Genomic DNA, 21,218 nt, shown 5'->3' with positions numbered 1-21,218 from the left:
TGACCTATTGACCTCAAAATCAAAAGGGGTCATCTGCTAGTCATAATAAACCTCCCTATTAAGTTTTGTGATCCTAGGCCAAAGCATTCTCAAGTTATTGTCTGGAAACAGTTTAACTTTGCCTTGACCTTTGGCCTACCAGGGTTTTTTTTCGGCCGTTTTTAAAGCCGTTATTGGGCTATATTCCCAATGCTAAAAAGTATGTATTATTCCCAAAATCAGTGCAAAAATTCCCAATCTACATTCTGAAAAAAATTTCATAAAATTGCACAAACATTGACCAAATTATGGACAATTTTGTACTGGCAGTATGTTAAAGAGATTGTACAATGTGAAACAAGTGTATGAGAAAGTGCTTAAACACATTCTTACTATATACTATGGGACTAAATATTTCCCAATTCGGAACATTTATGCGTCAAAATTCCCAATTTTAGGGGTATAGGTTATGTTCCCAAAACAGCAAGAAAAAACCCTGCCTACTGACCTCAAAATCAACAGGGGTCATCTGCTGCTCATGACCCACCTCCCTTATAATACAATTTCATAAACTTAGGCCCAAAATTCTTGAGTTATCATCTGGAAACCATTCAACTGTTCTGGGTCATTGTGACTTTGACCTTTGACCTACTGATCTCAAAATCATCAGGTGTCATCTGTTGACCATGATTAACTTCCCTATTAATTTTCGTGATCCTATGCCCAAGCATTCTCAAGTTATCGTCTGGAAACAGTTTAACTGTTCCGGGTCACTGTGGCCTTGACCTTTAACCTACTGACCTCAAAATCAATAGATCTGCTGGTCATGACCAACCTCCCTATCAACTTTCATGAACTTAGGCCCAAAATTCTTGAGTTATCATCCAGAAACCTTTTAACTGTTCTGGGTCATTGACTCATTGTGACTTTGACCTTTAACCTACTGATCTCAAAACCAATAGGGGTCATCTGCTGCTTATGACCAACCATCCTATCAACTTTCATGATCCTAGGTCCAAGCGTTCTCGAGTTATCATCTGGAAACGGATTGGTCTACATACAGACCGACCGACACAGACTGACCGACATTCTCCTCCTTCTTTGAAGAGGGGGGCATAATTACTCAAACCAGAGTTATGGTTATTACACACTGCACACCGTGTTGTCATCTTTCTATAATCCAGGTCTAAAGTCAATCCTCCACCTACTTTTTAAACTGTTATGCTCACAACAAGCAAAGTAGGGATGGATAGACAGATTGATTATATTATGTTCCTTTGTGAGGGGGCATAAAAATTGTGCAAATATATGACATATTTACATATAGGATGTCCATCTTTGTCATGGTTATGATAATACATTGCACCAGTCTCCCACATTTCCTGGGGGAAATTATCCTCTGTTACATCTGAAAAAAAAAAAATACTTCTCCAGTCAAGGAAATATGTACAAACCTAAAATTCAAGAGAAGTCCAATGAGAAATATTTTTTTTTACTTTATTATATAAACAACCATTGTAACCTTAACGTGACACACCGGTAATATTGTGGACGAAATTTTTTTTTTTCAAAATCTTTCTAGAATTGATATTTCTCACTGACAAGGTTATGTTAAAATAGATACATTTTTTGTAGGTGCCCAATTTTCATGCTTTTGCTGGCTTGACCTACATATGCCAGGTTAGGAGAATATATAAAAATTGCTACACAATGTCACATTCCACCATTTTTACCACAGACAGGGTAAGATTTATCAAATAATGATAGATGATCAGATTTTTGATTGGACGATTTGTCATGTTTTGGTGACTTCACATAATAGTAGTCATAAAGCTACTACCATAGCAAGATTTAACTGGACAAAACAACTTTCTGTTTCCTATAATTGATTCAGTTAAATAGAATACAATGTAAATAAATCATGAATCTATTTCTTGAAAAAAGTCGAGTAATTATCAAAATATTGAGCAGAAAAGTTTTTGTGATCTTTGGCTCACTGACTTCAAAATCCCTAGGGGTCATTTGCTGCGGATTGGCAATGTGCTTGCAATGTAAGAGGACCGTAGGTCTGTGTTTTGAAGACATTCAGCAGAAATGGATTTTGTACTAAAAGTCACTGTGACCTTGACCTTTGACCTCAAAGTCAACAAGAGTCATTCACTGACCATGGGCAATGTGCATCATGACAAATAAGATCATAGGTAGAGGGAGCGTATAAGGTATTTGTATTATTTGTGGTGACATCTTTTTCGGGAAGAAAGTTTACAGAAAAAGAATGGTTTGACCAAAAATATGAAGTATTAAATATAAAAACCCTTTGAGGCTTTGTACTTGGTCTGTTACTCACTGGTTTTGGAAAGAAATCATTTAACACTTCATTCTGCAACAAGTTTGCAATAATCGTACACCGGGTAATGACAGACATAAACAGCAAAAAATGCAATCACTGCTGTCATATTACTTCCGTTTAAAAGAGCACTTTGCCCCTTTTTGAGCTTTAGAAATAACACCACACAAGCTTAAAACTAATTATTCCAAAACAAACCATTGACTCCAAATTCAAGGCGGAACTTGAGTGACTCATGTAGATGATTAGATGCGTCTTGAAGTGTTTCATAGTATCTGATGAAGGAGGCAACATAGGCATCATCTTCCCGGAACTTTTTAACATCTCTGTCATCGTAATGTCCAGCTTCAATATCTCCTGCATTAATAAACATTGTACATGTACATATATCATATGCAACTTATAACTTGTACACCTTATACACACTATCATATAATTTTTTACATTCTTAATTTTATCTCTAGGCTTTTCAATTTTAAACAAAACATTTACTGATAAAAATAACAATATGCATTTAATAATGTCCTAATACCTTTGCAGATTAATAAAAATCACATGAAAAAGGTGAAAACGTGTTTAAAACAAGAGCCCCACTTAGGACTAGGAGTGCCGTCGCTCGTCTGCAAGTGCTGGACAATAATGTAAGAAAAGAGTTATAGTTCAGATTTTCCAAATACAAAAAGGACCTTAACTCTGACAAAATGCAGGTTAGAGTTATGGTTCTTGACCTACATAGTCCCCTTATAATGATGAACAAGTGTGCGAAGTTTCAAAGCTGTAACTCTAATAGTTTTTGAGGAAAGGTGACCTAAACAAAACATTTTACCAAGAAACTAAAATTTTCTCAGTACAAAAAGGGCCATAAGTCTAACAAAATGCATATCAGAGTTATGGGGCTTGTACTTCAAAAAACAAAGTCAGCCACTGTCATCAGGAGACATCACATCACTAATTTCGAGGTATAGGTCAACAACTCTGGCAATCAAACTATCATAGGCTAAAGAACACTAGATACTATTCACACATTAAAAAGCTGTCAAAGTCTAACTAACAGAAACACACGAAAGTCAATAATTTAAACTTTTTAAATGAGCTGTTAATATCAACAAGAGATCACAGTGATCTTGGCGCCCACCACTGAGCCATTTTTGAATGTTCCAAATTTCAAGATTAGTTCAAGGAGGTCAAAGTTCATTTTGGTACACAAAACTCACAGTGCATGTGGTCCATGAGAAATATGAAAGCAGGTCACTGGATCAATTTCAAGGTCAAAGTTTATTTTGGTACAAAAAACTACGCACATGCTTCAAATTTGAAGGCTGTAGCTTGAGAAATGTGAAAGTAGGTACTAGGTAAAAATCTAGGTCAAATTTCAATTTCAATTCAAAACTATGCAAGTGGTCCAAATTTGAAGCATGTAGCTTAAGAAATGTGAAAGTAGGTCACTAGGTCAATCTCAAGGTCAGGGTTCATTTCAGTACAAAAAACTATGCATGTGGTCCAAACCTGAAGGCTGTAGCTTGAGAAATGTAAAAGTAGGTCACTAGGTCAAAATCAAGGTCAAAGTCCCCCCCCCCCCCGTTTTTTTTTCATCATTTTGGGAATGCCACCAACACTGATGGAATTGGGAAAATGCTCTCGGAAATTGTCTTAATTGGGAAAATTTGCAAATTACCAAAATCTATATAAAGGTGTTTTTTTTGTGTGTGAAATATTAATGAACTGCATTTCAGTAATTGTTCAACAGTATTATTTACCTAAATATACATAAAAATTAGCAAAACTATCTTAAAACTGCAAAACCCTAAAAGGTATAATCATTTGGGAATTTTAAATTCAAATTTGGGAAAAAAACGTACTTTTTGGCATAAAAAAAAAAATTGGGATTACCTCCTTTTACCGGAGGTAGTTTTATAGGAGAATAAAACCCTGAAACCTATGCATGTGGTCCAAATTTGAAGGCTGTAGCTACAGAAATGTTAAAGTAGGTCACTAGGTCAAGATCAAGGTCACCTCATGTCAAGGTTCATCTTGCCACTCAAAACTATTCATATGGTCTAAATTTGAATGTTGTAGGTTATGGACAATAATATTTTCAAAGTTTTTCCCTATATAAGTCTATATGAACCATGTGACCCCGGGGACGGGGCAACATTTGACCCAAGGGGGATAATTTGAACAAACTTGGTAGAGAACCACTAAATGATGTATGCAATATTGTGGTAAATTTTTAAAGGCAAGGAATACACTGTTGTGTTGTTTCTTGTTTAATGCCGTTGCGTTGAATGTCAAGACTGAAGTGCCGCGACAATACAGATGAATGGTATAATTAAAGCGTCAGCAGCAATGAAAATTTCATCGGAAATTGCTTCCACTATTTTGGTCTTTCGAGTGTTTGACGTGAGTGGGGATACTGCCCATATGGAAAAATTATCTCATGTTTCCTAGCATCACATCAAATTAGACAAGCTTACTGTCGCTGAGTGGCTGCTTTTTAATTTCTGACTTTTGCAGCCACAACTACAGTTTGACTGTCACAATATAAAACAAACTATATGTCTGATTAGTTCGACTATGCATCATATTAGTTGGACTAGGATACATTTAACTTCAAGTTCAGTTTTCAATGATGAAGGCAACAATTCGCCCAAGGAACATTGTGATGAGCTGAACACGGACTTATTTTATAACGTAGGTCTTTTTGAACTCGTATACGTTTATCATCACGTGATATATTGTTTTGATAAATAAAATGTCAAATGAGGAAGAAGTTGTTACCTGAATGCTTCGAAAGAAATAATTCTCGAAGTTTGTTCGCCTTTTCGCTGACAGTCTGAAATGGAATACATATATAATATTATCGGACTGTTACTATACAGAGTTTTAAACATGGATTTAAATTAAATTTTAGACAAATTTACCTCATTACTGCCTCCTTCTGCCATGTTTGTTTCGTCTGCTCTCACTTCCGTATTTCGTGAGAAAAGAAAATCTGTTGAAATCACTCACGGAGAAAGCATTTCGTCAGTTTCAGGTAATTACAATAAACTTATGTTTTATAAGTCCAAATTATCAAAAATACTCCTCAGCTTACTGTGATATACACACTTCACAATATATGATTCTTTTCAAGTATAACAAGTTACAGATGCGATACTAAAAGTATTTGCAATGTGTTTCCGCGACCTCTCACTCCACAACCTGTCACTCCAGGTTATAACACACTAAATAGCCACCACTATATATTCTATATAAAATGACAAGTTTTCACAATGCTGCAATACACACCTAGACCCATTTTAAATTTCTTCAACTTACATTTTCTTGTAGAGCAACATTTTTACCGTAAAAAAGAATGTCAGACGGTTTGACCCCTTGACAGTTAGACCCCTTAATTTTTTTTACCAAAGATGACACCTTGACCCCTTAGTGACACTTTGACCCCTATTTTCAGTGACACCTTGACCCCTACTTTTTTTTTATTTGACACTTTGACCCCTTAGATTTTTTGTGGCTAGGGGTATATTTTTCTGCAGTTTAATTTCTTAATGTGCATGTAAGTCATTGATAAAAGCTGTATTGATGGACTTGTACAAGTTCTAGGCTATGAGTAGGTGACAAAGTATGGTTTATGAGTGTTGGTATTATTAATGTTGAGCGCAAATAACCAATCTGCGCTATTTACCAAACGCGCAGCGCATATAACAAATTTTTGTACGTTGGTTATATGCGCAACGATTTACCAATCGTTGCGCAGGATAAACTTAATCTGCGCGATTTACCAAATGCGCAGCGCAAATAACAAATGTAACTTTATATATCAGAAATTTGCATTTCGTATTTGATAAATCATGCAGTTGGTCAATTTATTAATAAATATAGATGTCAAATGCTGAATATCTTGATACTTAAATTATGTGTCATAAATTTGTTTCTACATCAGTAAATTCACGGCAGTCGGTCACCAGGTTTCAATACCTCCGATCTTATACAAGATGCAATAAAACCCAAACATGCGTGAAGGTGTGATTTCCTCCAGCTTGCACACGTCGTCCTCTGGTATGTTTTAGGATATTTTTATAATTTTCTACTTCACCCGAGCACACACTTAGCAAAATATCGTTTTTATTATATTGAAATATCTTGAAATTTCACAATAATATTCTTTTTACCAACGGGAGCATATCTCTCAACATGTCTAAGATAAAAGATGAAATAAAAAAGTCACAGAATTAAAAGAAAATTCTTACAGATCTTATCTATATTATTATTATTATTTTATAGTATAAAATCGATTGAATAAAGAGTAGGCCTAATTTTCATCAAAACGTAAACGAAATTTTATATTTTGTAGCTGCACAAGATATGTGTTCGGTGCCCTGCGCTAAATGAAAATCTGGAAATTACTCTGATAATTTAATTATCTTTTATAAATCATATTAACTTTTACTTAGATTTACGATTACAGACTAAAACTATAGTTTTTTACAAATCTAAACGGATCTATAATGTTACACCTGTAACTTGCGTGGCAGATCGGTCCTGCGCTAATAGCAAAGTTTGAAATTACACTGTATTTCAAATATATTTCATTCATAAAACATACTATTTATGTAACTTTTAAATGAATACTGTAAAAAAAAAATGAATAGAAAAAGAGTGATTTCTGTCATAACCGCGCAGGTTACAGAATTAAAATTACATTTGTCTTTGCAAAAGCTACAACTTTAGTCTGTAACTATAAAACAGAATTAAATTTAGCATGGTTTATGAAAGATGTCCAAGTTATCAGGATTATTTCCAGATTTTTTATTAGCGCAGGGCCGATATCCCGCGCAGGATACAGATGTAACAAAATATTCATACACACCTTTACGCGTGCCTGATCACCATCAGTTTTAAAATTAAACTGTTTTATGTAGGCCTACAAGTCTAACCCTCTAATGATTTTCAATTTTATCGGAAGATATCATCCAAATGTTAAAAGCGCAGACTCATTTGCCAAACGCGCAAGACAGTTACCCTGCGCATATAAGAAATATATAAGGTTGCCCGATTTACAAATCGTTGCGCAGATAACAAATTGGTTATTTGCGCTGCGCGATTTACCAAATGCGCAGATTGGCTATATGCGCGTAACATAAACAATGATGTTTCACAAACGTTTGCAGTTATCTAAGAAATTATTTAGATGAAATTACTAATCATGTTAGTAATAATATATACAGTAAATAACTTCATTTACTAATTGAAATAATAAAATAACTCTCTGTTCGAAACTTCTCATTTACTTGTATACTACTTTATTCATAATTGTACATTTTTATAAATAAATACAAGTAACGCTAAACTATTTACTAAGTACACTTTTTACACAATTTACATGAAACAGACAACATAAATATTAAACATTATACAAAAGACAGAATACTGTAAAACAGAAAAGTCAAACAAAAGACAACAACGACACAAATAAAAAAAATACATCACATAAATCATAAAATACATTGAATAAATACACTTTGTACACTATTTACATGAAACAGACAACATAAATATTAAACATTATACAAAAGACAACAAAGACACAAATAAGAAAAATACATTGGAAGTGGAACTAGCACGTAGAATGGGAGCGTGCTGCATCCAGCTTTCTGGTTGAGGCGCCGGTGCCAACCCTCACAGTCGTTGTTTGTGCATACAGGCTGCCTGTAGACACTCCACTCGTCGCCCGTCCACAAACTTTAGCACAACCACTGGTCCTAGACGTATTGGAAGAGATCCCGCACTGGCTGCGAGCTGGTCATGGCGCGGTCCCTCAGACATTGGAACGCTCTCTCGATGTCCCGACCCGGTAGAAAAGGAAGGGCAAGTAGCTTGCTTATCAGCTGATGAACGGTTGTCCTGTCCTGGTAAGTTTTGGCGAGACCGTGCTCCTTCACATGACGAATGATGGACTGTATCAAAGAAGTTGTATCAGTATATAAATGTGTGTAAGGTTATTGAATTATTATGATTAATTAAATCACTTTAATGTTTTGCTTACATTTTCTGTAAAGTTAATTCACTATCTTCGAACTTTTAAATATATTCAACTTAGATAAAAAAAAAAACATTTTGATTTTAAGGAATTTTCATAAAAAAATTAGCCTGATAACCTTTAACACCATACATTTCAATTAATATACAGTACCTACTAGTTACATGTTGTGAAGGTGAGACCCCATTAGGTAACATGTTTATTGTATTGTACCTAGATTAGAGTAATTAGGGGCACACTTCAGTTTACAGTGTAGTGTAATCCAATTATCACACCTCAGTAAGTTTTTAATCCAATCACCACCCTATTGATGGAGTTCAAGTATGCCTTTAAACAATAAATTAAATGATAGATAAATTTGATAATTGTAATTGATGTTATTTTTTAATAATTTTATATTTGAAATTAGTTTAATATTGAAATATCATTTTTATGAAAATACATTGAAAAATTGATAAACGTGAAATAAAATGCTATTATAATAAGTGTTAGACTTTAATTGCTCAAATCTTATTAGTGAAATTTTACACTCCACAAAATATATATTCATTTACATTAATAAATCAACAAACACATCCTTGATATTCTATCTATTCTGACTGCAATAACTACAATACTATTATACTTAGTAAATCTTATAAAATCATTTTGCATATATTTATCATTGACATTTTTTAATGCAACAAAACATGTTATAATGTACAATTATATAAACACTGCTTTGTGTGATAAAATATGTCCTTGGGTTGTCCAACAACTCTTATAATATTTATAGCTTAGTGGAAAATAATTGCATTTATTCCAACATCTTATCAAACATAGCCAAATATGTGTAATTCTGACAAACATCTCAAATGAATAAGTCAGATTCAATTTATTATGATTAAACAGAACATTAATTAGACAATGCAGTCCAGATACACAAATGAATTTACAAAATACAATATCAGTTTGACTCAGTTAGATATTAATATAACCATGGTAATATAGAGCTAACATTTTACACTTACCTGACTGACATGTTCTATGAGTCCATCTTTATCTTATGATTACTTGCAAATTAGCCCACTTACATAAAACTGAAATCAATGATTTCTTTGATTCAAAGTCATTCTATATTTTAATACAGCATTTATACTTACCATTATATCATTATCGCCTTTTTACACATTCTCTGATGTGTCTTGTGATGTCAAAATCTTCAAATAATGTGATTAAAATTGTATTATTTTCTGATGTCTGTTCCTTTTAAAACACTAAAATAATGTTAAATATTTGAGCCAGAATATCTGTCAATATTCAACAAAAACTGTAAAAGCTATCTATAAATACTGCACATTGACATATAACATGTAAATTTTTCACTTAAACCAAGCAAATAAAAAAAAAAAAAAAAAAAAAAAATAGGGGTCAAAGTGTCACTATGAAAAAATTGAAAATAGGGGACAAAGTGTCAAGGGGTCAAGGTGTCATCTTATTTTATTAGGGGTCAAAATGTCAAGGGGTCAAAACGTCTTGCTACCGTAAAAATATCTAAAGAAAAGTAGGGGTCATGTTTGATGCAAGAAAAATATTTCTGGTCAAAGGGACACACCGTAATTTTTACACTGAAATGACAATCACAATTTAGGGTAGGGGTGTATGAATAAATTTCACATGTTAAATCAGTTTGGAGTCTTTTTTCAACATGCAAATGCTACCAGTATGTCAGGTATAGGCATGCAATATGATTTCAACCAATATATAGCAATGATTTCAAGGAAAAACCTTCTTACAGCAAAAAAAACTGAGAACTATTTGAATCCGCCATTATGCGACTACCATTTTTTCATAGGTGCTCAGGCTATTTAGTGTCTGTATGCCTCCACCACCGGGTCAGACGCAGTCAACCAACATTTCTGCTACGGACCTGCACAGAAGCCTGCACATCACAATTATATATTGTAACCATGTTATGCACAGTTGACAGATGGACCTGTCTCACTAACTTATCTACATCAAATTATTTTGACTAACTATTATAACTAGCCTGTGCTGCAAACTACTTAAGCACAACATTGTAAGCAGGACACTGAGCACCTTGACAAGTTCAGTGTCGTCCATGATTGCCAGCGCGGATTTAGAGCAAAGAAGAGCCGTGAAACCCAGCTTCTAATGGGCTTCATCCCTGGACAAACTGATACAAATGGATATGATAATCCTTAACTTCAGCAATTTAATATTAAGGCATTTGACCGAGTCCCACCATAAATAAACAGGCCAGCAACATACCTGCTGGATATTGTAAGACATGGTGTCAATTAGGCAATGTGACAATTGCTAACAAAACACAAACCACTTCCATGAAAGGGTCCAGGACTGGTGTTCACAGCAATTTTTCATTAAATTCTTTATACCAGTAAAAATAATTAGATAAATTTATCACTTGTGAATCAAGCACTTACTGCTACAGTTTATGAAATACTTACTACAAATTGAGTTCAGTTTAATTAACAGTTGTTCCACCTATTGTAACATATTTGTAGAAAAATAATATATCTGTGTAATCTAATCACCTGCATAAAATACTCGCAAGGGTGTCATGCAGTATTTATAGATAGATAGATAGATAATCTAAGAGAAAATGTTCAATGACCTGTATTGATATCAATCAGTATTGACCAATCAACCACTTCTGACCAGTTTGGGAGTATTATCATTCACTATATTCAAGCCCCAAATGCTCTTAAAGAGTCATTATTTAATTGTTCGTAAACTCTGCAAAACATCAAAACAGTCAGCATTGACCAGTCAACCGGTATTGACCACTTCAGGGAGTATTGACTGGGGCGGTATTAACCGCCCAACATTGCCACTAGACAACTGGCCCACCTACATTTGTATCTTGTCATGGTCAGCTAAGCTTTGTGGAGCTGTTTGTTGTTCAGAAGCATTTGGAAGTAACAAAGGTTGACTTTAAGATTGGTTATCCAAAGGACTATCATGCTGCAAATGATTTTGTCATGAGATACTACATTTATAACCTGGGCGGGGAATATGTTCTCCGTGACAATTTGATAAAAGACATTGTGTCTGACATCATTCGTCCTCCACCTCTGATAATTCATGTGGGGAAGTTGGCAGTTACTTGCGGAGAACAGATTTGTACTGGTCAAAATCCAGGAACACTGGTTAGGTTAACTGCCCGCCATTACATGACTGAAATACTATTGAAAACCCAAAACAAAACAAATAAACTACATTTGTGAATAAATTCATAATGTTACTGTAAGAAAATAATGCTTAGAGGAAAGTCATTTTTTTATATCATATCTTCAATTATTTGTAGAATATGGTAGTTTTTGGTGTGGATATCATTGCTACCACCAAGTCAGTTGTCCTTTAGCCAGATATTTCCTTACAAGTAAAAAGTTCATGCTTCCATACTATTTATTAGCATTAAGTATTTCTATATTAACAGACTGCTGAAATGTCGTCTGCTGCAGTTGTACAGAGGTTGGTTCAGAGAGCTAAGCAGGCGGAAGAAATTATTGCACAGCTGAAAGCTCAGATAGAGAATGTTAAACAAGCAGCAGGTATTGGAATATAAATAATGTCTTTATTCCATGTATTTTTAGCTTGACGTTTCGAAGAAAAAGTAGAGCTATTGCACTCGCAACAGCGTCGGTGTCGCCGTTGGTTAAAGTTTTTGATAAAGTCAAATATCTCTGTTACTATCAATGCTATTGACTTGAAACTTAAAACAGTTATTTACTATCAAAGTCTACACCAGGAGAAACAATCCCCATAACTCTGTTTGAATTTTGATGGAGTTATGCCCCTTTTTAACTTAGAATTCTTGGTTAAAGTTTTTGATAAAGTCCGATATCTCTGTTACTATCAAAGCTTTTGACTTGAAACTTAATAATAGTTATTTACTATCAAAGTCTACACCAGGAGAAACAATTCCCATAACTCTGATTTAAATTTTGACAGATTTATGCCCCTTTTTACAGAATTTTTTGTTAAAGTTTTTGTTTAAGTCAGATATCTATCTCTGTTACTATCAAAGCTATTGACTTGAAACCTAAAATGGTTATTTACTATCAAAGTCTACACCAGGAGAAACAATCCTAATTACTCTGATTGAAATTTTGACAGAGTTATGCCCCTTTTTAACTTAGAATGCTTTTGTTAAAGTTTTATAAAGTTGCCAGTAAAACTCTAATTCAGAGTCAAGCACTGAGAAAAGTGGAGCATGCTGTCTTACGGACAGCTCTTGTTTTCTCACAGGTCTATGAGACACAATATACAGAATTGAATACTGATGTTGGAAGTTTTAGATATTCTTGCATAGCGGACTAAGGTTTCCAATGTTTTCATCAGTGCTGGATATTTCATCTAACACCAAGAGATGTAAGATGACTGACTCTTGTGCTGTAAATGACATATATAACAAACAACATCTGCGTAGTTGTTTCATGACAGTGATTAAATTTTACGCAAAACCAGATGAATATCATATGACTTGATACATGTAGTTTCTCTTTCTTCCTTATATATTTCTCGTTTCAAAGGATGTTATTTTACAAAAAAACAACAAAAAAACACACGATTCACAAAACAATTGCTAAAACAATAAATGGGCTATTTTGTCTATTTCCTGCTTATGGTATGTTTGCATAAATTGCTCGAATTTTTTTAATACATTACTGTACAACTATTTAAATGAAAGAATCTTATAATTTCACATAATTTTTCTCACATTAGTCTCTAAGTCTTCTTTATTTTACTATTTTTTTATAGTTTGACTGCATTGTTTATGACTCATGCATGCTAAAGTTCATTTAGTATAGGACACATAGTGTCAGACATCATCAGTATTTAGAAAAAAAATTGTTTCCTCTTGATGATGACTCACTGATACTTCATTGTATTAGTCAAGTATATTCTTCTAACAATGCATAATTAACTATGCTTGGCACATGAAAACCAAAGGCAAAAGCAGGGTACCATCCTTATGTATCCCGAAATATTTTTCTAAGAAGGTAGTCTTCATTAACTTTTGTTGACAGGGCTTTGTGGAATTTGTTTACAAGCATCTCTCCCTCAGTAAATTTCTTTCAGATCATTCATGTTCCACTTAGAATTAACTTTACAGTTGGATTTTTCCAAATACCATGCTGTCTTTCACAAAAAAAACGCCCCATACCTCTTTTTAGGAGAAAATCAGCTTATTAAAATGTGTAATTGTGAGAAAAATAAGTTTTACAAACCTTTGAAAATGAAATACTTTAATCCTCGGAGTTACTTTAAATTAATGCAGTTTTTTAGTACCATAGATCACACTTACTTTTTCAGTTTTGAATGAATTTTAGACAAAGTCATACAGGAATTTGCTGAACCATGGACCTAGGTATGATAATGTCTAAATGTTTCCACTTCAGCTATAAGTGTAAGCAAACCAGAGGAGGGAAGACTGAGATCGGAAAATGAACAACTGAAGGCGAAAATCAACACACTGAAAATGTCATTGATGCTGTGTGAAATAAAGAATGGAGGTAATAATTGTTTTAGATCAGAGATATGATGTAAGAGCTTTTCAAAAGAAGTTTACACAGTGGTTATCCTCAGCAAAAACTGGCTTTGCTAAACTGCATGTGGAACTGCCAAATATTCAGTTAGAGAAACTGGGAGTTATTGGATGATGAGAAGATAACTTGTCTGACTCCTCCCACCATTTTCTTGAATCATAAAAGTAGTTATTGCAAATGAAATGATAATTATACAAAACAGATAGTGATTTGATGCTAAAACAGAAGATGATAAGGCAAACCATCTGTTGCATTTGTTTTATCAAGGAAAATCCCCCTTCAGCAATTTTTCAGATGACTGTATGGTTGTTTTTGGGTTTTTTTCGGTCTGAACAAAAAGTTGCCATATCTGCTTGAAATTTGCCTCACATGTTAGATAGTGTGATAACTTACCTTATTTAATAAATAGTGTTTAAAAGAGTGGTGTAATCATAAAAAATTATTGTATATTGGTTGAGAGGTATATCAAAAACATTCTGTAACACTGTACTAATCATTTAAGATAATGTGTCAGTTGAAAAGACTGATATAGAAGACCAATTCAATATTTGATATGCCTGGATGGACACTGCATTGATCTAATAAGATCTGTCAGTAAATATATATATTGATCTGTTGAACTGCCATTTTAACCAGAATGTTTAGTAATTTATAAATATTCAATCTTGACAGTAAAACCTTTGATTTTAAAAAAGTAAAAAAGTCTATGTATAGTGTTCTTTCTTCCATGTAAAATTCACTGTTATGGTTAAATCCTTGGTTGTAGTGAAACAGGTCCCCATTCCGCAAAGAAAACCAAAGTTGGAGCCAGCTGGGGCAGACAGTGTCACACAGCCAGCAGAGGTGAAACCACAGGCTACTAAGGAAACAAAACCAAAACAAGAGAAAAAAGGAAAACAAGAAGATGCCAACAAGAAAAAAGGGGATGGTTTGTAAAATTTTCATTATTTTATAACTCACATTTCACACATGTGTTTATTAAACAAACTCAAGATCGATGAGATTATACAGCCCTGATTGTGTCTCTGACCTTAGACTGCAGAATGTTTGTGAAGGTAAAGGTAAGCTTTATCTAATGTTGAATATGATCAACAGATAACATAAGCTATTAAGGTATCTAGTAACGGATACTTGTGGCCTCTGTGGCCAAGTGGTTAAGGTCACCGACTTTAAATCACTTGCCCCTCACCAATGTGGATTCGAGCCTGACTTACGGAAGTGGTGGTGCTACCCAGGTGCCCATCTGTGATGAAATAATGCACATAGGAGCACCTTGGGTCTTCCTTCACCAAATGTTGCCATATGACCTATTGTGTTGGTGTGACATAATACCCAACAAAAAGAAGTAACAGATACTTGCCTAGGCTTATGTAACCTTTAAATATTCTGTGCCAAATAAGGGAGTTACCAGTACCATTTTTAGCTCACCTGTCACATAGTGACAAGGTGAGCTTTTGTGATCACCCTTCGTCCGTCGTCCGTGCGTCTCGTGCGTCCGTCAACAATTTCTTGTCTGCACGATAGTGGCTTCATTTATGATTTTATTTTAACCAAACTTGCACACAATTTGTATCACCATAATATCTCGGTTCCTTTCTTGAACTGGCCAGATCCCATTATGGGTTTCAGAGTTATGGCCCCTGAAAGGGCCAAAATTAGCTATTTTGACCTCGTCTGCACAATACCAGCTTTATTTATGATTTGATTTTTACCAAACTGGCACACAACTTGTATCACCATAAGATCTTGGTTCCTTTCTTGAACTGGCCAGATTCCATCATGGGTTCCAGAGTTATGGCCCCTGAAAGGGCCAGAATTAGCTATTTTGACCTTGTCTGCACAATAGCAGCTTCATTTATGATTTTATTTTAACCAAACTTGCACACAGCTAGTATCACCATAAGATCTTGGTTCCTTTCTTGAACTGGGCGAGATTCCTTTATGGGTTCTAGAGTTATGGCCCCTGAAAGGGCTGAAATTAGCTATTTTGACCTTGTCTGCACAATAGCAGCTTCATTTATGATTTGAATTTAATCAAACTTGCACAAAACTTGTGTCACCATAAGATCCCAGTTCCTTTATTGAACTGGCTAGATCCCATAATGGGTTCCAGAGTTATGGCCCCTGAAAGGGCCAAAATTAGCTATTTTGACCTTGTCTGCACAATAGCAGCTTCATTTATGATTTGATTTTAACCAAACTTGCACACAACTTGTATCACCACAAGGCCTTGGTTCCTTTCTTGAACTGGCCAAATTCCATCATGCGTTCCAGAGTTATGGCCCCTTAAAGATCCAAAATTGGCTATTTTGGCTTTTGCAGCCATATAGAGACTTCATTTATGGTTTTATTTGATACAAACTTCCAAAATATCTTCAACAACAATAAATCTTAGATTCCATGACAAATCAGATCCAGTCGTAGGTTCCAGAGTTATTTTATATCTGATTACCTCCCCTGATTGTAATCAAAATGGATTTATATCAGTTAGTACTTAGAGGACTTATTTGAAATTTCATAATTGTCATTAGTTGGACTGAGACAATCAGGGTAGATAACTATGGACTGATTTTATGTCAGATTACCTCCCTTTATTTCAAATTAAAAAGGGGAATATCTCCATAACTAATGAAGATACTGATCTGAAATTTCATTTATGTCAACAGATTTATTTGGCAGAGCCTTCTTTTGTTCACTTACAATATTTTTTTTTTAATTACTTCCCTTTTACGTTACTATAAATAGCTTATTTTTAGTAACTTTTTTATTATTGGCCGTAGGGAAAAATCAAGACCACTTTTCTTTGGTACAACATGGATGGTACCTCCAATTTTTAGGTGCATTTTGACATATCTGTACCTTATAAGAATTGTTTTTTCTTTTGGTTAAATTTCTTCCCATTGTTGTTCCTGTCCTTTGGACTTAAATATTTTTACTGAGGACCTTCTTGTCCTCAAGTGCAATGATAACAGGTGAGCGATATAGGGCCATCATGTCCCTCTTGTTAATGTGTTTGGTATGGCACGGCAAAGGATTGAACCCCACACCTTCACTCAAGTCTAACTTTACCATTTAGCTATTGAGTGGATTATCTTAATGTAAATTTACTAAACAAAAAATCATAGGTAGGCTCACTACACAGCTTCTGAAAGTTTTATATGTATTCAGAAAATGATTATGCAGTCCTGTCCTTTTGAAAACTGCTGTTTTTTATCACTCATTCTCAATAGCTTTTAATTTTTCTGTCATATTAAATGTGAAGCAGTAGTCTTGTGAAACCACTGAAATTCTAACCTTGCAAAATAATATATGATATATTGTTTCCAATGACATATTTGTTATAAAGGATATCTGCTTGGACTAAGGGATACATATTATAGTTAATATATTCATGCGATTAGAATTGTTTTATTGGTATTACGAAACCCTTGAAATTAATGAGATTTTTTTCTTATTTTAGAGGCAAGTAAGCCTAAGAAAGCTAAGGTAGAGAAGAAGGATGCTGCAGCTGATGCTGATCGACCAGTAGATATCTCTAGACTAGATCTACGTGTCGGCAAGATTGTAGGTGTGAAGAAACATCCTGACGCTGACAGTTTGTATGTTGAAGATGTGGATCTTGGAGAAGGGCAGACTCGTACAATTGTATCAGGCCTGGTGAAACATGTGCCTATAGAAGAGGTTAGTATCTCGTAGCATGTTCTGCTAAAAGTGCAAGTAAACATGACCCTTGTTGTAGTCAGGGGTCAAGGTCATAGCATACAAAATTACTTACATGCTTGCATCTGACAGGCCATTTTAGGGGCTTATGTGTTTTACAAACAGGTCTTGTTTGATTGTATATTTCTCAAAGTACATATTCTTAGTTACAGCTGCTCAGAATTTCACCAAACTTAAATCAGTAATGTTTTTAGAATCAGACATCCTATTTAATACTAAGGGGCCTATGTAGCTCCTCATTGATGTGGGTTTGAGCCTTACTCGGGGCGTTGAATTCTTCATGTGAGGAAGCCATCCAGCTGGCTTATGGAAAGTCGGTGGTTTTACTCAGGTGCCCGCTCGTGATGAAATAATGCACAGAGGGGCACCAGTCCTGGGGTCATCCTCCCATCATCAAAGCTGGAAAGTCACTATATGACCTATAATTATGTTGGTGAGACGTTAAACGCAACAAAAAATATATGATACTAAATCTAATCACTCATATACATGTATTGTATTGTGTAATAACAGGGATGTCATTAAGGGCAGGATAGTAGTAATTTCCCCTTGCTATAGTGATCTGAAGCCCTGGCTACATTTCCTGCAATAAGTAAAGTTCTGAATGGAAAGACTGCAGACTCCACTCTGTTTGGCAGCTTTCACCTTCACCTTCAATAATGAAATCTCTGAACAGCCACCAAAGTTGAATTTACCATGGTTTCCATTTGTTGTCACAGATGCAGGATAGGTTAGCTGTGTTCATGTGTAACTTGAAGGCAGCAAAGATGAGAGGAATCATGTCACAGGGGATGATTATGTGTGCTAGTAGTCCAGAGAAAGTAGAAATACTTCTTCCACCACCAGGAGCTCAGATTGGAGACAGGGTGTTTGCAAAAGACTACACAGGTATAATATCTTAATAAACTACATGGACTCTGTTCACAGCTATGAGCATAATTATTCATTCCCCCCCCCACTTCCCCGCCCTCGGAGTTTAAAAACCCTTAAGCCCTAGGGGGTCATGAGGACCTTATTCTGTTTTCAGTAATCATTTTCTGAATCACTTTTTCTGTTGTTAAGAAAGGTTTTTTCCTACTAAAGCACTTGTTGTAAGATTCAGGTATTATAAACCTGAGGTATGGAATTTGAAATTTCTTTCAGAAGTGCTAAAAATAGCAACAAAAAAATTTCTTGAGCTATCAGTTATTCGTAAACAGTAGGTCAAAATGCATGCTGTAAACCTGGTAAAGTAATAAATTTTGATTGTGTGCAGATATCATGTCAAAAGCTTTTATATCTCTTTCAGTTTTTATCTTGTGTCTTCTGTGCTTTTTCTTCACATAAGAATAGGCCAGAAACTCAGAGAGCATTTACTGAACTGAGTTCACTGAGACATTCTGGCTTGAGATGAGCAAATAACTTTAGGCTAAATGAACAACTTCTTTCAGTTATTTCCTATCTTTAGTATTTTTTTTTTTGTAAAATAACACAATATTGGTATTTTGCAGAAGTACTGCTGACACTAGTAAGCCTTTTCAAATACTTTTTTCAGCTTTTAGTGATAGCTTTATTTATAGTGTGTTTATGTTAAAAAAGAGAATATGTATTTTAGGAGAACCAGATGCATTGATGAATCCAAAGAAGAAGATATGGGAAACTGTGAAACCTGATCTTAAAACGGATGGTGATAAAGTTGCCGCATACAAAGGCTCTCAACTAATCATTGAAGGGAAGGGGAAAGTTGTTGCTCCGACAGCAGCCAATACCCAGATATCTTAGTGCTACGACATTCTATATATTTACTGGCAGCAGTGAGGAATAAAACAATAAATATTAATATATATATTTTTTGTTTGTCTAATAGTCAGTTGTTGAATTCTTTAATTTTTAGCTCACCTGAGCAATGCTCAGGTGAGTTTTTGTGATCACTCGATGTCTGTCGTCTGTTGTCTGTCTGTCAACATTTAGCTTGGGTATGCAATAGAGACTGTATTTTTCAATTGATCTTCATGAATTTTGGTCAGAACGATTGCCATGATGAAATCTAGACCAAGTTCGAAAATGGGTCATCTGGGGTCAAAACTAGGTCACTAGGTCAAATCAAAGAAAAAGCTTGTGTATGCGATAGAGGCTGTATTATTTAACTGATCTTCATGAAATTTGGGCAGAATGATTACCTTGATGAAAGCTAGGCCAAGTTCGAAAATGGGTCATCTGGGGTCAAAACTAGGTGACTAGGTCAAATCAAAGAAAACCTTGTGTATGTGATAGAAGCTGAATTTTCAATTGATCTTCATGGATTTTGGTTAGAATGGTTGCCTTGATGAAATCTGGGTCAAGTTCGAATATGGGTCATCTTTGGTCAAAAGCTAGGTCACGAGGTTATCAATGAAAAAGCTTGTGTATGCAATAGGGACTGCATTTTACACTGAATCTCAATGAAATTTTATCAGAATGTTTGTCTGGATTAAATCTAGGTCAAGTTTGAATGTGGGTCATCTAGTGTCAAAAACTAGGTCACCCCGTCAAATGAAAGAAAACCTTGTGTATGCAATAGGGGCTGCATTTTACACTGGATATTCATAAAACTTGGTCAGAATGATAGTCTTGATGAAATCTAGGTCAAGGTCGAATACGGGTCATCTGAGGTAAAAAACTAGGTCTCTAGTTTAAATCAAAATAAAACCTTGTGTATGCGATAGAGGCTGTATTTTTCAACTGAATTTCATGAGATTTTGTCAGAATGATACCGTTGATGAAATCTAGGTCAGGTTCAAATATCGGTCATCTGGGTTCAAAAAACTAGGTCACCAAGTCAAATCATGGAAAAACCTTTTGTATGCAATAGGGGCAGCATTTTACACTGGATTTTCATAAGATTTAGTCAGAATGGTTGCCTTGATGAAATCTAGGTCAGTTTCGAATACAGGAAATCTGGGGTTAAAAACTAGGTCACTAGGTCAAATCAAAGTAAAACATTGTGTATGCGATAGAGGCTGTATTTTTCAATTGAACTTAATGAAATTTGGTCAGAATAATAGCCTTGATGAAGTCTAGGTCAAGTTCGAATATGGTTCATCTTTGGTCAAAAACTAGGTCACTAGGTGAAATCAAAGAAAATACTTGTTTACACTCAGGTTTTTGCTCCAATTTTAATGAAAATTGGTCAGAATATTTGTTTCTATGAAATCACTTGGTCAAACATGTTTACACTGTTATGGTGTGTTTCTCAGATGAGCGACTTAGGGCCATCTTGGCCCTCTTGTTCTTTCTATCCAAGAATTGCTGCAAAAGTGTGTTTGTTTTATCATTGATACAATGCAAGTTGGGAACAGAACCAGTATAAAACATTTTGTATTAACAACTGTGAATAGATGCCTGTAATACCCATTTGAATCTTTAACCTCAGCAGCTTTGTTTGATTCCAAAAAGAACTTCACAGACTAGACGTTTGACTTGTTAGCAAACTTGTAAGCCTTATCTCCGGATGAAATGCGACAATAGGCGTTATATTTTCTACTGCTGAAGCGTCGATACCCAACTATACGCACGTTATCAGGACCTTTAGACCTGTTAT

At 34.8% G+C, this 21,218-nt stretch overlaps 2 protein-coding genes across 3 annotated transcripts in view; one reads left to right on the top strand and one right to left on the bottom strand.

The window, feature by feature from the left end:
• The window catches only part of LOC128557029 (motile sperm domain-containing protein 2-like), a 31,033-nt gene extending 25,689 nt beyond the window's left edge, over positions 1-5,344 (bottom strand). For both annotated transcript variants that reach the window (XM_053543483.1, XM_053543484.1), the window contains exons 1-4: positions 5,248-5,344; positions 5,105-5,159; positions 2,525-2,683; positions 1,301-1,387 (exon numbers count right to left, since the gene is read on the bottom strand). In XM_053543483.1, coding sequence (XP_053399458.1) covers positions 1,301-1,387; positions 2,525-2,683; positions 5,105-5,159; positions 5,248-5,271 — 325 coding nt within the window. In that variant the 5' untranslated portion in view covers positions 5,272-5,344. The remainder of the gene's footprint in view (positions 1-1,300; positions 1,388-2,524; positions 2,684-5,104; positions 5,160-5,247) is intronic.
• On the top strand, positions 5,223-19,484 carry LOC128557030 (aminoacyl tRNA synthase complex-interacting multifunctional protein 1-like). The gene is made up of 7 exons (XM_053543485.1): positions 5,223-5,360; positions 11,827-11,941; positions 13,793-13,906; positions 14,706-14,867; positions 17,400-17,620; positions 18,379-18,547; positions 19,254-19,484. Exons 2-7 carry the CDS (start codon positions 11,836-11,838, stop codon positions 19,418-19,420), a joined length of 939 nt encoding a protein of 312 aa, XP_053399460.1. The 5' UTR covers positions 5,223-5,360; positions 11,827-11,835; the 3' UTR covers positions 19,421-19,484.
• Positions 19,485-21,218: the final 1,734 nt, after the last annotated feature.

This window comes from Mercenaria mercenaria, chromosome 5, assembly GCF_021730395.1.
Source record: "Mercenaria mercenaria strain notata chromosome 5, MADL_Memer_1, whole genome shotgun sequence".
Taxonomy (NCBI): Eukaryota; Metazoa; Mollusca; class Bivalvia; order Venerida; family Veneridae; genus Mercenaria; species Mercenaria mercenaria.
The sequence above is the reverse complement of the archived record's forward strand: the minus strand, read 5'-3'. Positions and strand labels throughout refer to the sequence as shown.